At 42.6% G+C, this 17035-nt stretch overlaps 1 protein-coding gene across 1 annotated transcript in view; it reads left to right on the forward strand.

Annotated features, from left to right (window-relative positions):
- The window catches only part of mdn1 (midasin AAA ATPase 1), an 85029-nt gene that overhangs the window by 24513 nt on the left and 43481 nt on the right, over positions 1 to 17035 (forward strand). Inside the window, exons 18-35 of the mRNA XM_049590430.1 lie at positions 23 to 167; positions 1050 to 1146; positions 1445 to 1558; positions 3158 to 3305; positions 3571 to 3678; positions 4731 to 4882; positions 6358 to 6536; positions 7271 to 7479; positions 7974 to 8120; positions 8241 to 8382; positions 8472 to 8606; positions 10163 to 10301; positions 11653 to 11785; positions 12159 to 12289; positions 15226 to 15364; positions 16042 to 16156; positions 16478 to 16738; positions 16830 to 17027. Coding sequence (XP_049446387.1) covers positions 23 to 167; positions 1050 to 1146; positions 1445 to 1558; positions 3158 to 3305; positions 3571 to 3678; positions 4731 to 4882; positions 6358 to 6536; positions 7271 to 7479; positions 7974 to 8120; positions 8241 to 8382; positions 8472 to 8606; positions 10163 to 10301; positions 11653 to 11785; positions 12159 to 12289; positions 15226 to 15364; positions 16042 to 16156; positions 16478 to 16738; positions 16830 to 17027 — 2692 coding nt within the window. The remainder of the gene's footprint in view (positions 1 to 22; positions 168 to 1049; positions 1147 to 1444; positions 1559 to 3157; positions 3306 to 3570; positions 3679 to 4730; positions 4883 to 6357; positions 6537 to 7270; positions 7480 to 7973; positions 8121 to 8240; positions 8383 to 8471; positions 8607 to 10162; positions 10302 to 11652; positions 11786 to 12158; positions 12290 to 15225; positions 15365 to 16041; positions 16157 to 16477; positions 16739 to 16829; positions 17028 to 17035) is intronic.

Below are 17035 nucleotides of genomic sequence, written 5' to 3' on the forward strand. Positions count from 1 at the left end.
CTCTTTGTTCTCTCCTCTGTAGGGAACACTAGCCCAGGCAGTAAAGAAGGGCCACTGGATCCTGCTGGATGAGATCAACCTGGCAGCAGCCGAGACCCTGGAGTGTTTGAGTGGACTGCTGGAGGGCAGTGCCGGCTCTCTGGTGCTGCTTGACCGTGGAGACACTGGTGAGGACTGCTGTGACCCACAGTGTTGGGTTTTAACAGCATTTTATTCAGTCTTAATCCAGTATCAAGTCTGTATTTACTTATCAAATCCATATCAGAACCCCTTATGGAATACATGTAGATTCAGGTTTGTAGTCAGAGTAAAAAATAATTTAAATTCATAGATCATTTTAGTTGAGCTCTGTACTTTTTGTTGGTAAAACACTGTTTGTAGTTGCAGTCTAAATAATGCTCACAGCTTGTAGATAAACCCCAAATTAAGATGAGCAGCAGAAGTCATGAACTGTTGATTAAATACAGGCCTGACAAAGAAATAACAGGTGTAGCTTCTTATTTTTCAGGAGTTACTACTAACCAAATACTACAAGTCCTGATTCAGAATTATTAAGATGAAGAGCTTATAATATTGATATGATGTGAATGAAAGTTCAACAGAGAGATAAGACTGATATGACAGAGCTAGATTGCTCCATCATGTCAGTCTTGTACCAAACACACACCATCCATTTGTGATTGTGTAGCAGTGCTGTTTCCTACCCATGAATGATTTTTCGAAGTGCACAGATGCTGGCTGTCAGAACACATTAACCTGGCAACAGCTCCTTTCTTTTTGGCAAGTTTATTGCTCACTTGCTCCCTTTTCAAAACATAATCACGTCCAGTTGTTAAGCTTTTATTAGTGATTAGTTAGTCATTAACTATGTAGTTCTGCTAAACTTACTACTTCGCAAACTTTTTGACCATGTGACATTAAAAGATCTCACCTATAGGCCTAGATTTGTTTCATTGTCATTTCAATTAAATGTATTTTGCCATTTTGCATTGTTTCCTTCTTTATATTCCTGGGATTGTTGCTAATCTTGTTATGTTTTCTGATCACAGAGCCACTGGTCCGCCACCCAGACTTCCGGCTCTTTGCCTGCATGAACCCAGCTACTGATGTGGGGAAGAGAAACCTGCCTCTTGGCCTCAGGAACAGGTGAGAGTGTGCAGAGGCAAAGGGAAAGTAAAACTCTTCTTGCTAGACTGAGCTATTATTTTACAGTTTAAGATGTTAAAGAAATACTTAAACACAGCGTTGTTACATTTTTCCCTTTATTAGTTACATCCAAGACAAAACTTAATTCTAAAATGGTAAGAATAATAAATTGTACTTATCAGGGGATAATGTCATCATCAGCAGTGATTGCCATAGTTGTTGCTTCCACAGTCATATGGTGATATGGTGCCACATGTTTTGTAAACCTGCAGTTGTGTGTGTTTGTGTTTGTCTCCAGGTTTACTGAGCTGTATGTGGAGGAGCTGGAGAATGAGGGCGACCTGCGGATTCTGGTTTCAGACTACCTCAAGTTCCTGAATCCACAAAGAAGTGTCATCAATGGCATCATAGGGTTAGTCTTGACATAATCTTACAGCAGGGCAAATCAAGTTACTACTGTTATACCAGCTGCTGCTTCCAGCAACCATTGCTGCAGAGGTCTTTTGTTAGACCGTATTAGGAGAACATGATAATGGTCCTTTGCCTGACAACCTCGGTCCAGCTGGTTTAATATGCACCTTAATTCCAAACCATATACATAGGGTCCCTGCTCTATCTCTCAGCTAAGAGGGTCTGGAAAATGTTCCCTGGTATAGGTTTTTGGTGACACTTAGATAATTAATTAAAATAGCACATGCCAATCCTCTTCTTACCAACCCTGCTCAAACCTCAACCTCTCTCCCTCCTCTCTCTTCGGTAGACTCAAGCTGATTTACTTCTTAAAGGGCCAGTGTGTAATATTTGGCATGGTTTATTGTCAATCTGAATCTGAATCTGAATATTCTACCCATTAATATGTTTATACAAGTGTATAATCGCTATAAAATAAAATTCGTTTGGTTTTCGTAGCCTTATAATTATGCTTTGATATATATATATATATATATATATATATATATATATATATAGCAAGGGCCTTGCTTTAGAGAGGTCGCCATCTTGCGCTGCCATGTATGTACGGCAGACCGAGCGGACAATCCAGCCAGCCAGAGAACGTGTTTCGCGTGTATAAATGAACCAACGAAGACAGCGGAAGGAAGGAAGAAGGAGGAGGAAACAGCAGAGAGTGTTAGTAGTTTGTCGATAGAGAGTAGTGAAAAGTTTTTTTAGTTATAAAGTTTGCGAATGGACCACACTTACCATGCAACAGGAGAGAATGAACCCGAACTGTCATCTGCGAGGAAAAGAAGACGCAACTTCACTCCTTGTGATGCACTCTCTGCTGCGCTTTTCCTCCTGATGATATATCTCCCCAACGATGGTAGCAGTAGCACCGAATCCCATTCTGTGCATTCAGCCTCTCTTCTGTGTTTGATGCTCAGCATCAAACACATGGAGTTCCTCATCTGTATGCTCTGGCTCAAACAGGTATGGCTCTGGGTCTGTGTCCGCCACAAGAAACTCTTCAAAATCATGCTCAAAGTCGTCCATTGCAGCTACTATAGTCCGGAGATTTCGCTAGGCTAAATAAACAGCTGAGCTCTGTTTACCGGCTACGCTGTCAGTCAGTGTGATTGGAGATTGGTGGAGCAGAGAGGGGAGGGGTCCCCACTCGGTATGGTAAACGAGTATATGTGTATGAAGTGTGTCTGTTACGCTAGAAGAGTCAGAGTTTGGGACAGAGTCTTTTACCCCTTGGAGTGTTACCGGAGTTTTTGGAGTGCTCAAATAAACGGGCCTTTTTCCCGAACGCTTCTCTGGTCTCCTGCTCGTGTAGTATTCATTACAATATCGTAACATGGTTTAGATTTCTAAATAAATATTCACCTCGTCGCTACATAGACCTACTTCTGAAAAACTCGTGCGCACGGCTTTTTGTCCCTACGAGGCCACCGTCATTTACCTGACGGGAGGGGTGAGCAAGTGAGCCCTGCAATCTAGAATTTGACCACTGATGTCACTGTTTTCAACCCATTTTACACACTGGCCCTTTAATTGTGTTTGTGTGCAGTTTTTACCTGGCAGTCCGAAAGGAGGCCACCTCACATCTGGTGGATGGGACAGGCCACAGACCCCACTACAGCCTGCGTACTCTGTGCAGGGCACTGAAGTACGTGGCCGCAAACCCCTGTCTCAGCGTGCAGCGATCACTCTACGAGGTAGGAGGCACGACTGAAATCATCTCTTAAATGTGTCAGTCAACTCACTAAAATCCAAAAAGGAAAAATATTTTTTCATTTACTCGCAGTGATGTCAGACATGCCAGCAGTTTTGGCTCAGTGACACTTTTTGTTTTAGCTAGGGGTTGATATTTGTGGATGCTGAAGGAATTCCAGATCATTTCAGTGTTTTGGAGTTTGTAGTTTGCATCCCCATCACCTGCATGTATTCTATGTTGACAGTCTCTCTGATTGATGGTTGCAGGGTTTCTGTCTGAGCTTCCTGACTCAGCTGGACAGAAGTTCCCACCCTCTGGTACAGAAACTGGTGTGTCAGCACATCCTGACAGGAAATGCCAAGTGTCTCAAACAAGTAAGACGCTCTAAGAACTACCTCCTTCCTTTTAAATTTTTTCATGGTTAATTTTGAATGTGTGCCAGTGGATGTGTAGATATTCTGCATTTCAACTTAAAACACACCTGACTGTTAAATACAGCACTTAGTGGTGATAGTAGTGATGCCGAATGCCATGTCTGTACTCAAGGTGGCTGAGTAAAAAAGAGAGATGAGCAGCAGGTAGGCTTGCGTTTTATAGTGTTTGGTTACTACCTCCTGATTGGGCGGCGACTCCCCTCGACGGGGTTAACCAATAGCAAAGACTGTTAGACGTCACAGCATGGAACCAGTATCAATAAGTGCAAATTCTCAAGTAGCTTACTATATTTACCTCAGCTGCAGAGAGATGCTGACCCTGTGCATTTCTTTTGCCTATATTAAGCTGCAGTTCAGACCAAAGATGTGCAACAAGACAAAACCATTTTACGCTGCAGTGGTGTGAACTGGCCACTCTCAGCTCAACTCAAGCTGCTAATGGTGTCACTTGTGACTCAGCTTGACAAGTTGCCACTGGCTGGTTTTAGAATGTAAAACACATCATCTGTTTCAACAGCCAATCAGCTTGTAGTGAGGTCCACTGGTCAAGTTAGTTACAATCTTTCAGCAGATCGACTTGGCAGAGTTTTGGATGGAGGAAAGAGAGGATCGCCTCCTCAATTTGTTTGAGTCGTGTCTGTGTGGATCAAGCTTTAACATTTACAAGGATGACATGACTGTTGTTCATGATGCTGAATTTGTTGTCACATGCCTGTCACAGGTATTCACACTGTTTTTTACCTGGCCTTTATTAGCAACCCAACTGTATTTGTTTGTGCTATTATTATAGACCTTATTTACTTGATTAAAGGGTTAAAAAGAAACCTGTTACTGTTTAGGGTTTGACTGGCACAGGTTTTTGGATTCCTTAGAAACAGCACTTCAGTACCACAGAAACTTTTAGATAAATAGCTGCATTTTAAATGTTGCTGTGTTTGTACACTAGAATATTTTTGGACAATTGAAAAAGCCTTTTGTTATGTTTCCTGCAGCCCATCCCGGCGCCCTCAGGCCGGCCCTGTGTGGAAGTGGAGGGCTACTGGGTGTCCCAGGGGGAGATGGAGCCAGCTCTGGACCCCAGCTACATTCTCACCCCATCAGTCAAACTCAACCTCCGCGACCTCACCAGAGTGGTATCTGCAGGGTAGGAAAACTGTCCCCAGCCCCCCCCACTACGATTTCCCCTCAAATCAATTGATTCATCTCCAAATGTCCAGATGTTTATTTTGTCAGAGTTAACTCTGGCCCTTTAGGAAAGATTGCATCAGGACAAAATGAGGTTGGACTGAATTCCCCTGCAGTCAGTGATGTGCCGGGCAGGAAGCGATCAGCTTTTTTGCCCCCGTGTGGCTTTTGTTAAGGACAGCTGAACTCCTAACCAAATACTGGTGAAGGTTTTTGGAGCATAACTAAGTAGGGTTGGGCGACATGCTGAAAATTTCTAACTGGCCACCATCAGCCCCATTCTCCACCTCAACAACTAGTTTCAGCTGGGAGATGTGTTATTTGATGTGTTCTTTGGAGGCAGGTCATTAAATTATAAAAATTAAATTACAAAAACTGCCCCAAAAAACAACCGCTGAGAAAAACTGCTGGGAAACCAACAAGAAAACAGGCTCTGCAAAAAGAGGCTGCATATGCACCAACCTCAAAAAACACTAAAGATCTTAATCTAGATCCAGATCTTAAGGTTGGCATATTTCATACTGAAAGATACGATACCATTTTTGTTGAAAAGCCTGGCTTTTAGGATTTGTTTTCACTAAAAAATAATGTTTACTAAAAAAAAAGACCTGTAAGCATATTTTAATGATTATCTTAACAACACTCCTTGTGTTCACAACAACACTCCTTTTGGCCAGGATAAATGTAACCTGAAATTTTTATGGCTACCTGCGATATACTCAACCAAACACTGATAGCCAATATATTCATTCAGTCACCCAACCCTATTACTGAGGTCCAACATTAATGCTGGGTGAGAAGGCCTAGCTCACAGTTGGTGTTCCTGTTCATTCCAAAGGTGTTAAGTGGGAGCTGACAAAATATCATTGCATGGTGCATCACTAATGGGTCCAAAACATGCAAAGTAGTCTGAGACCACATGTACACAAAAGTATGTTGACATGCCATATACTGCACTAAATTTACATTGTTGTATATACATCTTGTAGTTTGTTACTCAGCAGAGGAGCATGAAAAGCATTAGTCAAAATGACTGATCTGAAACCTGAAGAAAATATCAGTCAAAAACAAACATTTCTTCAGTTAAAGCTCCATAGCTTGATTGTATTGTTAATATGAGGTGTTAATGTAACAATATTGATAGTGCAGATTCAAGGCATGAATTAATTTCTCAGTATATGTAATCATCTTGTCATAAACAGTAACGGGAGAAATGTGGAATGTTGATACAGCCATCGCCTGTCATATATGAAGACAATAAACGATGGGTGTTCTGTTTTAATATTGTCAACAATGGCTGCTGTATGACTCAGCTGTCCCTCCTCACCACTCAGCAGCCCTTTGGGTTTATTTGGCACAACATCACTCTACATGAAGTTCATGATGAGTTTGCCCTCCCATCACTCTCTCCTTCTTAATGTTTCGGCCTCACAGGACTCACCCAGTGCTGATCCAGGGTGAGACGTCCGTGGGGAAGACCAGCTTAATCCGCTGGCTGGCTGCAGCCACGGGGAACCAGTGTGTGAGAATCAACAACCATGAGCACACTGACATCCAGGAGTACATCGGCTGCTACTCATCAGACGACAGGGGCAAGCTGGTGTTCAAAGAGGGTACGAATACTCTTGCTAAACCCTTCTTGAAAAACAATGAGGTTCACATTTATTAGGCCATTGTACAGTATCTGAAATGTCTACATCTCAGTGAAATGTGATTTAGGTCAAATCAAAGCAGCATCCATAGTAACAACCAGAATATTTAAACTGAAGAAGAAAAACTTTTTTTTAATCTCTGGCACAGCAACAAAGCTTAGAAATTATATTTTTGATCATTGTTTGGAAAAAACTATTTGATTGAACTCTTAGCCACCCCTTCAGTGTAGAGCATAGATCGGGCCCAAAAAATCCAGCCCAACCCTGCCCGAGCCCATGCGTTTTCTGTCCAAGCCCAGCCCGGCCTGTCCCTTCAACTGTTATTATGAGCCTGAGCCCGGTTTAAACCCGACATTTTTTTTTAAGGATACGAACGTGGACATTGAAGGCTGACTCTCGTCTTGCTTTCCATGACAAGCCTTCGTTATGTGCCTCTTAAGTGTTGAGGTCCCCGTCTTTTTGCTGTCATATACCAGCATTGTGCTGCACTTGGTACACTTGACGAAGCCGACACACGTTGTCATCGTTGACAACTCACATGTGCGCGGCCAGTGGCGCCATGAAGGGGGGCCCCCCAGGTGTGATAAGCAGTTGGTTCCATAGCCCAGGTCTATTATGAGGAACCGGATCGGGTTCGGGCTCGGGCAGAGAATCTAAGCTCTACTTAATGTCAATTGCTTGTCTATCTGCTGCAGGCGTTCTGATAGATGCCATGAGGAAAGGCTACTGGATCATCCTGGATGAGCTTAACCTCGCCCCCACTGATGTCCTGGAGGCTCTTAACAGACTACTCGATGACAACAGGGAGCTCTTTGTGGCTGAGACACAGGAAGTCATCAAGGCTCACCCCAGATTCTTGCTGTTTGCTACCCAGAATCCCCCTGGTCTCTACGGCGGTAGAAAGGTATACAGTTCATTGAGTCTGAGAGAGATTTTTCTGATGGCATGGTTGCAGTGAGGTTACTTTTAGATTAAGAAGGTAGGAAAACGAATGCACCTATTTAGATAAAATTCATCAATCAACTTTAGGTAATGTGTGTTTTTGTATTTGTTGAAAGCATTTTTTAGTGAAAGGGGAAATAACATTACAGTGGGACTTGTCACGCCCACCCCAATAACTTCAGTGGAAGTGGCACCAAAGTCCGGTTCCAATCCAAAATTCAAATGCTGTCACTGATGTAATGCCCCTTCCTTCTTTTATAGTTTCCTTGCATAGAACAAGGAAAGGTTTTTGGCTAAACAAAAACTGAACATTATAAGCTTCATAAAGGTTATGGTAATGTTGTCTTGAGTTACATTTGATCTATTATCTAGGCGAAACTGATAAACATACTCCACTACTACCTGTCAAACTAAATGTAAAAACAAGTTGAGTAATCTTTACCGATTGATCTCCAGGTGCTCTCCAGGGCTTTCAGGAACCGTTTTGTGGAGCTGCACTTTGATGAGCTGCCCAGTGGAGAGCTGGAGACCATCCTCCATCAGAGGTGCAGCCTGCCTCCATCCTACTGCACCAAGCTGGTCAAGGTCATGCAAGACCTTCAGGTAACTGTAATGTTGTATGTTGTTGTAGTACTTTCTGTGTATCCTGCATATCTCTTAGTATTACCCACTTATTTTGGGTGAGCCTAACTTCCTGTGTGTATTGTGTTTTCCCACCATCAGTCCTTGCGCAGGGGATCTTCTGTATTTGCGGGGAAACACGGCTTCATCACCCTCAGAGATCTCTTCCGCTGGGCAGATCGCTACAGGCTGGAGGAGCAGACAGACGCCTCTCATGACTGGCAGCAGCATTTGGCTGATGATGGTGAGGCTCAACAGATGTGTCTGTTAAGTCACCAAGTGACACCTGTGTTGCATTGAAACTTAAGATAATGCCATGGTTGTCTTCATCAGGGTACATGCTGCTGGCAGGCCGTGTGAGGAAGCCAGAGGAAGAGGCCACCATCCTATCCATCCTGGAGAAGCACTTCAAGAGGACGGTGAACCCTGAAAACCTGTTTTCTCAGAAACAGGTCACCAGCCAGTTCAGTGAGTGGAACATAATAACGCTTGACTACCACATACTGATCCAGGGTCACCTCACTCTGCCGCATTGCATTGCAATAACAGCTCGAGTTGATGTCCTGGAATACTCTAAGTTTGGTGAAATAATGCAGGGTTTTTTTAAAGTCACAGCACCAATGATAGCTGTGGCTGTAACCATTTTGTTTTCGAGTTGTCCTTCCATTCACCTCAAGGGAATTTCTCCAAATTTGGCACAAACGTACAAGGATGAACTGATTAGATTTTGGTGGTCAAGACCACTAAGACCTTGTCTGTCTTATTCTGGTGAACGCAATATCTTAAAAACATCTTCTGGGAATATAAATATATTTGAATTTAGTGCAATTGTCCACTTGGATCTAATAATGAACTTATTATATTTTGGTGGTCAAAGGTCAAGGTCACTGTGACCTCAAAAACACAAATGTCTAATAGGATAAAACAATCTTGTGATGACACTGTATATCCAAAAGGTCGAAGGTCAGCTCCACTGTAACATCATAATGTTCAACACTTTTCTAGTGGTGAAAAGGGAGCTTAGCCAGAAAGCGAAGCTCTCAATTTACCGGTCGATATACGTTCCAACCCTCACCTATGGTCACGAGCTTTGGGTAGTGACCGAAAGAACGAGATCGCGAGTACAAGCGGCCGAAATGAGTTTCCTCTGCAGGGTGGCTGGGCTCAGCCTTAGAGATAGGGTGAGGAGCTCGGGCATCCAGGAGGGACTCGGAGTAGAGGCACTGCTCCTCCACATCGAGAGGAGCCAGTTGAGGTGGTTCGGGCATCTGGTAAGGATGCCTCCTGGACGCCTCCCTTGCGAGGTGTTTCGGGCATGTCCAACCGGGAGGAGACCTCGGGGCCTCCCCAGGACACGCTGGAGGGATTACATCACCCGGCTGGCCTGGGAACGCCTCGGGATTCCCTCGGTAGAGATGACGGAGGTGGCTGGGGAGAGGACTGTCTGGGCTTCTTTGCTGAGGCTGCTGCCCCCACGACCCGGACCCGGATAAGCGGAGGACGACGAGACGAGAGATTTTTCTAGCCATTATTCTGCACCCTATCTTAGGAACAGAAAGGGAGACATTTGGTTAGATACTGAATTGGTGACACTGATCTTGGGTGTCCACCTTGAAACTGTGCTGATTGTTCGATCTTCTGTGCTGCTGGATTGAAGATGTGTGTGAGGCATCCACATTTTAGAATATGTAGTTTCTTTGCAGCAATTTCCATATTTGAAGCATTGTCTGCTGTCATTGCTGCATATTAGTCTGGTTAGACATGGATGTAAACTGCAACTGTAACTTGACTGGTTTGTAAGGCGGTAATTCTATTTTTTTCTGAATTAACTGTTGTAGTTTTCAAATCCAAAGTGGCTCTACTGAGTTATTTTAATCAGGGCAAAATATCTACCTCATGGTTTTAAATTGAGGGAGCGATGACTTATGATAGAGATGACCATATGGCGTTCACAACATGCACAGCACATTATAGAATCAACATTTGAACGCATTATCATGTTATCTTGATACTCTGATTGGCAGGTCCCTTCATCGACAGCATCGCTGGAGTCCCAGAAGAGTTTCGCCATGTGGTGTGGACACACGGCATGAGAAGACTAGCTGTGCTGGTAGGAAGGGCGCTTCGATTTGGGGAGTCTGTCCTGCTTGTAGGAGACACTGGGTAAGATTCAAATCTACCAGACAGATCATTCTGTCTTTAAGATTAGAGGAAAATGGACAAGGTGATTTTGACGGCTTCGTCTCACAGACGTTTAGACTTTTGAACTCTTGAGCTCATCACTTGACACCGTCACTTCACGATAAGGGTGCGTGCACATGCTGAATTTGTTGCGCCCTGCTATGGCACACAAGCTTTTCTAAGTGCCTGTTTGTCAGGGCACGAGAGCTGCGCACTGAGATAAACAAAGTTCAACTTTTGGAACATTGATGAGGGACAACCAGTCACAGCTGGTAGATATCTTCCCTTTTTTCCGCAAAGATCAGTCTATGATAAATATGACTTGTTGATCATTTTAGTACAGTGATACAGTACCAACAGATTTACACCTGTACCATGGACAAGGTTTTAGGACTCATAGAAACTTGAAAAACAACACCTGGAAGATCAGCTCTGAACTTGGGATTTCTGGTAAAAAGGCTATGATGCAGTGCTTCTGTGCCGATCAGAGGTGGCACAAGAGTGGCACCCAACCTCATATTTTTCAGGTAGTCAAAGACACAGCATGTGTTCCAGACCATATTATGTCATTTTATAAATGTATAAATTCTGTCATTACTTGACTTACTGTCTCTAAGTGTTGACACCTCTGTATTCATTTGTATATCACTGTGTTTGTCTTTAGTTTATTTATTTGCAGTTACTGTCTACCATAACATTCAAATTGATTGATTATTTTATTTATATAACATTTTATAACTTTTTTACATTTTGACTTGAACTATTTTATGTCTTAGATTCTTCTTTTTCTTTTACTTTAGTTATTTTCTCCTCTTTTCATACAAACATGTAATTAACATTGTTGGAGGGAACCTGAGATTCAAGATGTTCATTGCCAAGAACCACTGTAATTGTTGTGCATATGATAATAAAGAACTTAAAACTTAAATAACGTGAAACTTAAAGCCAAGCCTTAAATATCCGGACAACTATCTGACAGATTTAGGTCATATTTTGTGTATTTGTACATGCATGGTTCTTACATGAGAATTTGTTAGAACTATGATCATCGACTAACCTTTCCCATAGCACCTCCATGAAGTCATACCAAATGACCAAATACCTGTGACTCCAAAAACCTTCCCAACAGCCTCGGCTGTAATTTTTTGCACATCAGCAAATGTTGTCATGCTTATATGCTAAACCTGAACATAGTTAATATTTTTACATTAGCATTGTGATTGTTAGCATGTAAATATACTGATCTAAGTATTTAACTTAGGTTTCACCTGGGCAACCTGCAGCATGTGCTGTTATTAATCATGCTAAGCTTTTTTTCCTGCTCTCTCACCAGCTGTGGGAAAACTACAATCTGCCAGCTGTTTGCCGCTTTGACCGGACAGAAGTTTTTCTCTGTCAACTGTCACCTCCACATGGAGACATCTGACTTTCTGGGAGGCCTGCGACCCGTCAGACACACACATCAGGTACTAATGAGAAATTGTAAAAACTGTAGGCAAAAGAGAATGTTAGAGGGGCAGAGTGTAATCCACAGTTGTTGTTTTTTTAAGTGAGCAAGATGCATAACTAAATCAAAGATGACATCAGCCATCCTGTTATTCCTGAAACGTATTTTCATGTTAGTGAAAAAAATAATGTCACTTTTGTATAGATAAATCATTTATTGCATTGCATTCCATTTTGATTTCCACTTGCATTTTTGTCTCACCACTTGCTCAGAAAAACAAGAGTATTATGCATGTATCATGTATGTATACTCTCTGTCTGGGAGCATTAGCAATGTCACCCAAACACCCTTGCTGTGTGTGTGTGTGTGTGTGTGTGTGTGTGTGTGTGTAGACTGATGGTGAGGACAGCAGACTGTTTCAGTGGCATGATGGTCCCTTGGTGCTGGCCATGAGGGAGGGAGGAGTGTTTCTCATGGATGAGATCTCCCTTGCAGATGACTCAGTGCTGGAGAGACTCAACAGGTACACGCTCACAGACACACATTTTTTGGCATATTTGCATATGAGAAAATCCCAACAGAATTAACATTTCATAACCGTATTAAAATATTTAAGTGCATATGTAAGGCTTTCTCAGGACACAGGGATTTTTTTAACTTTCTCTCTACCCCGGACTGCATTTCCGACCACAAAATACATGTATTGGATGCTAATGTTCTAACCTTTACTTAATCAGGTCATCTCCTCTTGATCAAGATCCCTTTTGAAACACACACAGTCACACTGCTCTGAGAGAGTCATGCTCTGCTGAACAGTACTTTAGATTTAGAGCAGAGATGTGTTATACAGCTTTAGCAGAAGACATTTATAAACAGAAGTGATAGTGTGTAGTTGTTTTCTTGTAGCTAGTGAGGACTAGGGTTTGGAATCTGTCTGTGATAGACGATTCGATACATATCTAGATACATGGGTTACAATATGATTCAAAAACGATATATTTTTAATACAGAACGATTCGATACAGTGTAGGAACATTACGATTCGATACGATTTGATACGATTCTATGGTTAACATTTGTTGATGTAGACATTAATCATATATTATAAAATAAAGAAGCCAATTCTATAAAAGTGATATTCTTACAGTATTTTCACATCCCACATCCCCAAGCATTGTTGCTGTATGGCACTGGCAAAAATAAAATAAAAAGACAAACAACAACAAAATCACACATTGTCTGTGTTTTTGTATGTATCTTATATGGACTTGAGTCTGGAATAAAGTTTATTATAACGCTGTACAATATAAACATAAAGCAGAATAAAATAATAACATGCAATGTAGGGGCAGAATCTGACATCTCCTGTTATTAGCTTGAAAAAAAAAAAAACCAAGGCAACTCTTCTCTCGTGTAAAAGTTAAAAAGCCTTTATTAAATGGCTAGTTCATGATGAACATTAAAATCACCAACATGTTTCGGCCATGCTCACTGGCCTTCATCAGGGCAAGCCCTGATGAAGGCCAGTGAGCATGGCCGAAACATGTTGGCCTGATGAAGGCCAGTGAGCATGGCCGCATGGCGTGAGCATGGCCAGAGAAGAGTTGCCTTGGTTTTTGTTTTTTTCAAGCTGTACTACATTTCCTGACCAAAGAGCACCTTCCTGGATACCATGATACTGCAACCCACATGAGCGCTTCATCTGCTGTTGTCTTCATCTCCTGTTATTAGTTGATATCATGGACTGTGATGACTAGCAGCTTATCACTGACAGACTATTTCTCTGTGTTTGCTACACATTGTGTTTGTCATTTATAAAAAGATAAATCACTTTTCTATAATATATCAATGATATTTCAGTGGAATAAATTACTTATTGACTTATTCATACTTCAAAAACAGCATTAATAAGTGATTAACATAGCGGGGGATCAAAATAAAATAAATAAATAAAATCAAAATCAACCAGCCACCCTCCTCCCCTGTCAAGTAAAGAACAGTCCCTAAAGCGTCCCTTGTGGAAATGTGAACTGCTCGTTTCTCCTCTGACATGTCACATACCTGTGTGCTGGTGCTGCCACAGCTCGGCTGTTCAGGTATTTTTGGGCAGTCATGACACCAATGAAGACTTCTTGGACCTGGAGCCGGGCTTCTCGGTCACTGCCGCGGAGCACTATGGCCTCCGTATTTGACAGGAATATATATTTCTGTCTGTGTCTGTGACCCCCGTTCAACCCACAACCGGCAGAATTCGCCTTTAGTTTCTGCTGCGGCTTGGCTGCTCCCTGGTTTATCCAACCAGCATTAGCTTCTGTTACTCATCTCCACCGGTCAAACTGGCGCTGATGTTTACATCCATTATCGTTGTCAGTAATGCCTGCTACAGAGCATGCCGCCGGCTCTCGCGTTGTTTTAGAGATGCAAACTGTTAAAGCCAGTCAACCGATTGCTAGTCTCGCGATACCTGATCCATGACTCTACAATCGATCCATCTAAGGATTCATGGCTGAATCGTACCGATTGAGGAGGCTGCTACCGACGCAGCCATATCTCTCGCTTGTGAAACTGGATATCCGGTCATATCGGTTAATCGTTCCCAACCCCAGTGAGGACCAGTCTACAGTTTGATATATTACACAGTGGGATATTTCTCTCCTGTGATGAAACACAAGGCACAGGGTTGTGTTAAGGTAGAGCAAGCAGGATGAGAATAAGGAATATGTTCACAGTCATACATCTCAGACGTGATGGTCGATTGGCCCTCATAAAAAAAACCTGCTTCAGTCTAGTAAAAGAAACACATTTGTGAGCCAGTTGTTCAGAATGAGGTTTATAAGTCAGAGAGCTGTCTACCCAAAATCCCAGATATTTACAAATTCACTGACTATCATTATGTGTATGTGTGGCAGGAAGATGAAGTATGAGTTCTTGAGATTAAAACACACTTTGTCTTGTCGGTATTCAGAACAAGTTTGAGGTTCTGCAGAGATGTCTGAAATCTTCATACAGGTCGAGGTGGAGAAGAGCCATATGTATATAAGATAGTATCATCTGCATAAAAGTGGATATTATAAGTCTTGTGCTAGAGTAAAAATGTCGTTAAATTTAAGCACGGAACCTTGAGGATTCCTCTTTGTTATTAAAAGGGAGATTTATGTGAGGCCATCAATACAGATTACCTGTGTTCATCTGTCAGACAAATATGCATATGTTAACATTTTGCCCACAGAAATATGCATTTGCTTCAACTTGACATTTCATGCCACAAAACAAACCTTCTCTGCCCTTTTTTAAGTTTTTAGTGCACGTCTTGATGAAAGTTACTAAGACATATCTGCAAAGGATTGCACTTTTACAACACTTAATGTATTTTGAGCCACAAAATCCAACATAAACATGACAAGTTGCTCTTTTTACAACCACGTACAGGTGAATAACAGTGTGTTGTGTTTTTGTCAGTGTTCTAGAGACAGAGAGGTCCCTTGTGCTGGCAGAGAAGGGCAGCGGGGACAATGACGACGTGGAGCTGATCGGAGCAGCTGCAGGATTCCGTCTGGTTGCCACCATGAATCCTGGAGGAGACTTTGGCAAGAAGGAGGTAGATTAATAAAGAGGATGTTTCCTCTGTGTTGTCGGTGCATCTTACTGTACGTTTACACCAACAGCAACCGGAGCTTCCAAAACGGCGGAAGTCATTCATTTGCAATGAGAGCCTGGCGACCCGGGCGACTTGGGCGACCTGGTCGTCAGCCGCACGTCTTGGGCGACCAAAGCGACCGGAGCGGTCCAGAGGAGAGTTAAAACTTGTTTAACTTCATGGTAATGAGCTCTGACGCGGTTCGGCGGCAACCATCAGAATGCTAACGTGCTTCGATGAAGCGGGTCCCAGAGAACAAGGCATGTAGTATTGGTTCCTACAGCACACTTGTTCCAACAATGGATATCGAGAAGTTGATTACTTGCGTTCGCGCCCACTCAGTCCTTTATAATGTGTCGCTCTTCGGTTACAGAGACCAAAATAAAAAGTCATGGTTTTGGTTAAAATGTATAGATTTCTGTCAGACGGGACTTTCTTGGAGGAAGCCTACAAGAAAAAGTTCTCCCATGTGCACAAGTGACCAAAGTCTGACTTGATGACTTTTTCAAAAAAACTGTGTTGTATTTATTTGTAACCCGTAATGTGCATTTTAAAATGTATGAATGTGTTTGTAGAGTCACCAACCAGAACTGTGTGTAGGTAGAGTGTGACTTTTGTGCTTGTGTGTGTTTGGACAGCTCTCGCCTGCCCTCAGGAACCGTTTCACAGAGATCTGGTGTCCTCAGAGCAACAGCCGCAGTGACCTGGTTCAGATCATCCAGCACAACCTGCGCTCAGGCCTGTCGCTCGATGGTAAACTAGCTCAGAGACTAATGCTGGAAAACATTTTAGTGACAGTTGTTCGGTTATATGTCCTGATTAAAACTTACACTTTAAACTTAAAACAAACTGACTTTTTCATGTTACACAATAAATATATTATATAAATATATTACTGTTTTGAGACACTTTGACCCCTGGTAACTTGTACATAACCAGTATTACATAATCGTTACATGATGATTATTGATACTTCAGAGTCATAATTATTTCATGTAAAAATAACTGATAAGCTGTAAGTACTTTAAGTAAAACTCTAATAAAGTGACATGGTTTGTTTGGTCTCAAATGCAGGAGGCGATATCGCAGAGCTGATGCTTGACTTCATCGAGTGGCTGACCCAGCAGGACTTCGGCCGCCGCTGCATCCTGAGCGTCAGAGACATCCTGTCTTGGGTTAACTTCCTCAATGCTGTTTGCGAGCGGGACGAAGATGGCTTCATGACCATGGGAGCCATGGAAGATGAAGAAGAAGCAGAGTGGGACCTCAGACTGGACACTGTCACCGCCTTTATCCACGCTGCATGTCTGGTCTACATAGACGGCATTGGCTCCGGTAAGCTGACGGCTTCTCTCAAATTCACTAAGAATTTGTCTCCTTAAGGAGGTGTTTAAGTAATGTGATCTGAGCCTCCCTTTTCTTGCAGGAACCACAGTGTCCTGTGCAGACAGTGCACTCCTGGCACGCAGGCTGTGCTTGGGCTACCTGCAACAGCGTCTGAGCAAGATGACCGAGTTGGATCAGGAAATGTTGGACGCCCTGAGAGTCTATGACAGCAGCCTGCCGCGGGAACCCCAGTGGGGCGAAGACTTCTTTGGCATTGACCCTTTCTACATTGCTTTAGGTATGAAC

Source organism: Epinephelus fuscoguttatus, linkage group LG11 (assembly GCF_011397635.1).
Source record: "Epinephelus fuscoguttatus linkage group LG11, E.fuscoguttatus.final_Chr_v1".
Classification (NCBI taxonomy): Eukaryota; Metazoa; Chordata; class Actinopteri; order Perciformes; family Serranidae; genus Epinephelus; species Epinephelus fuscoguttatus.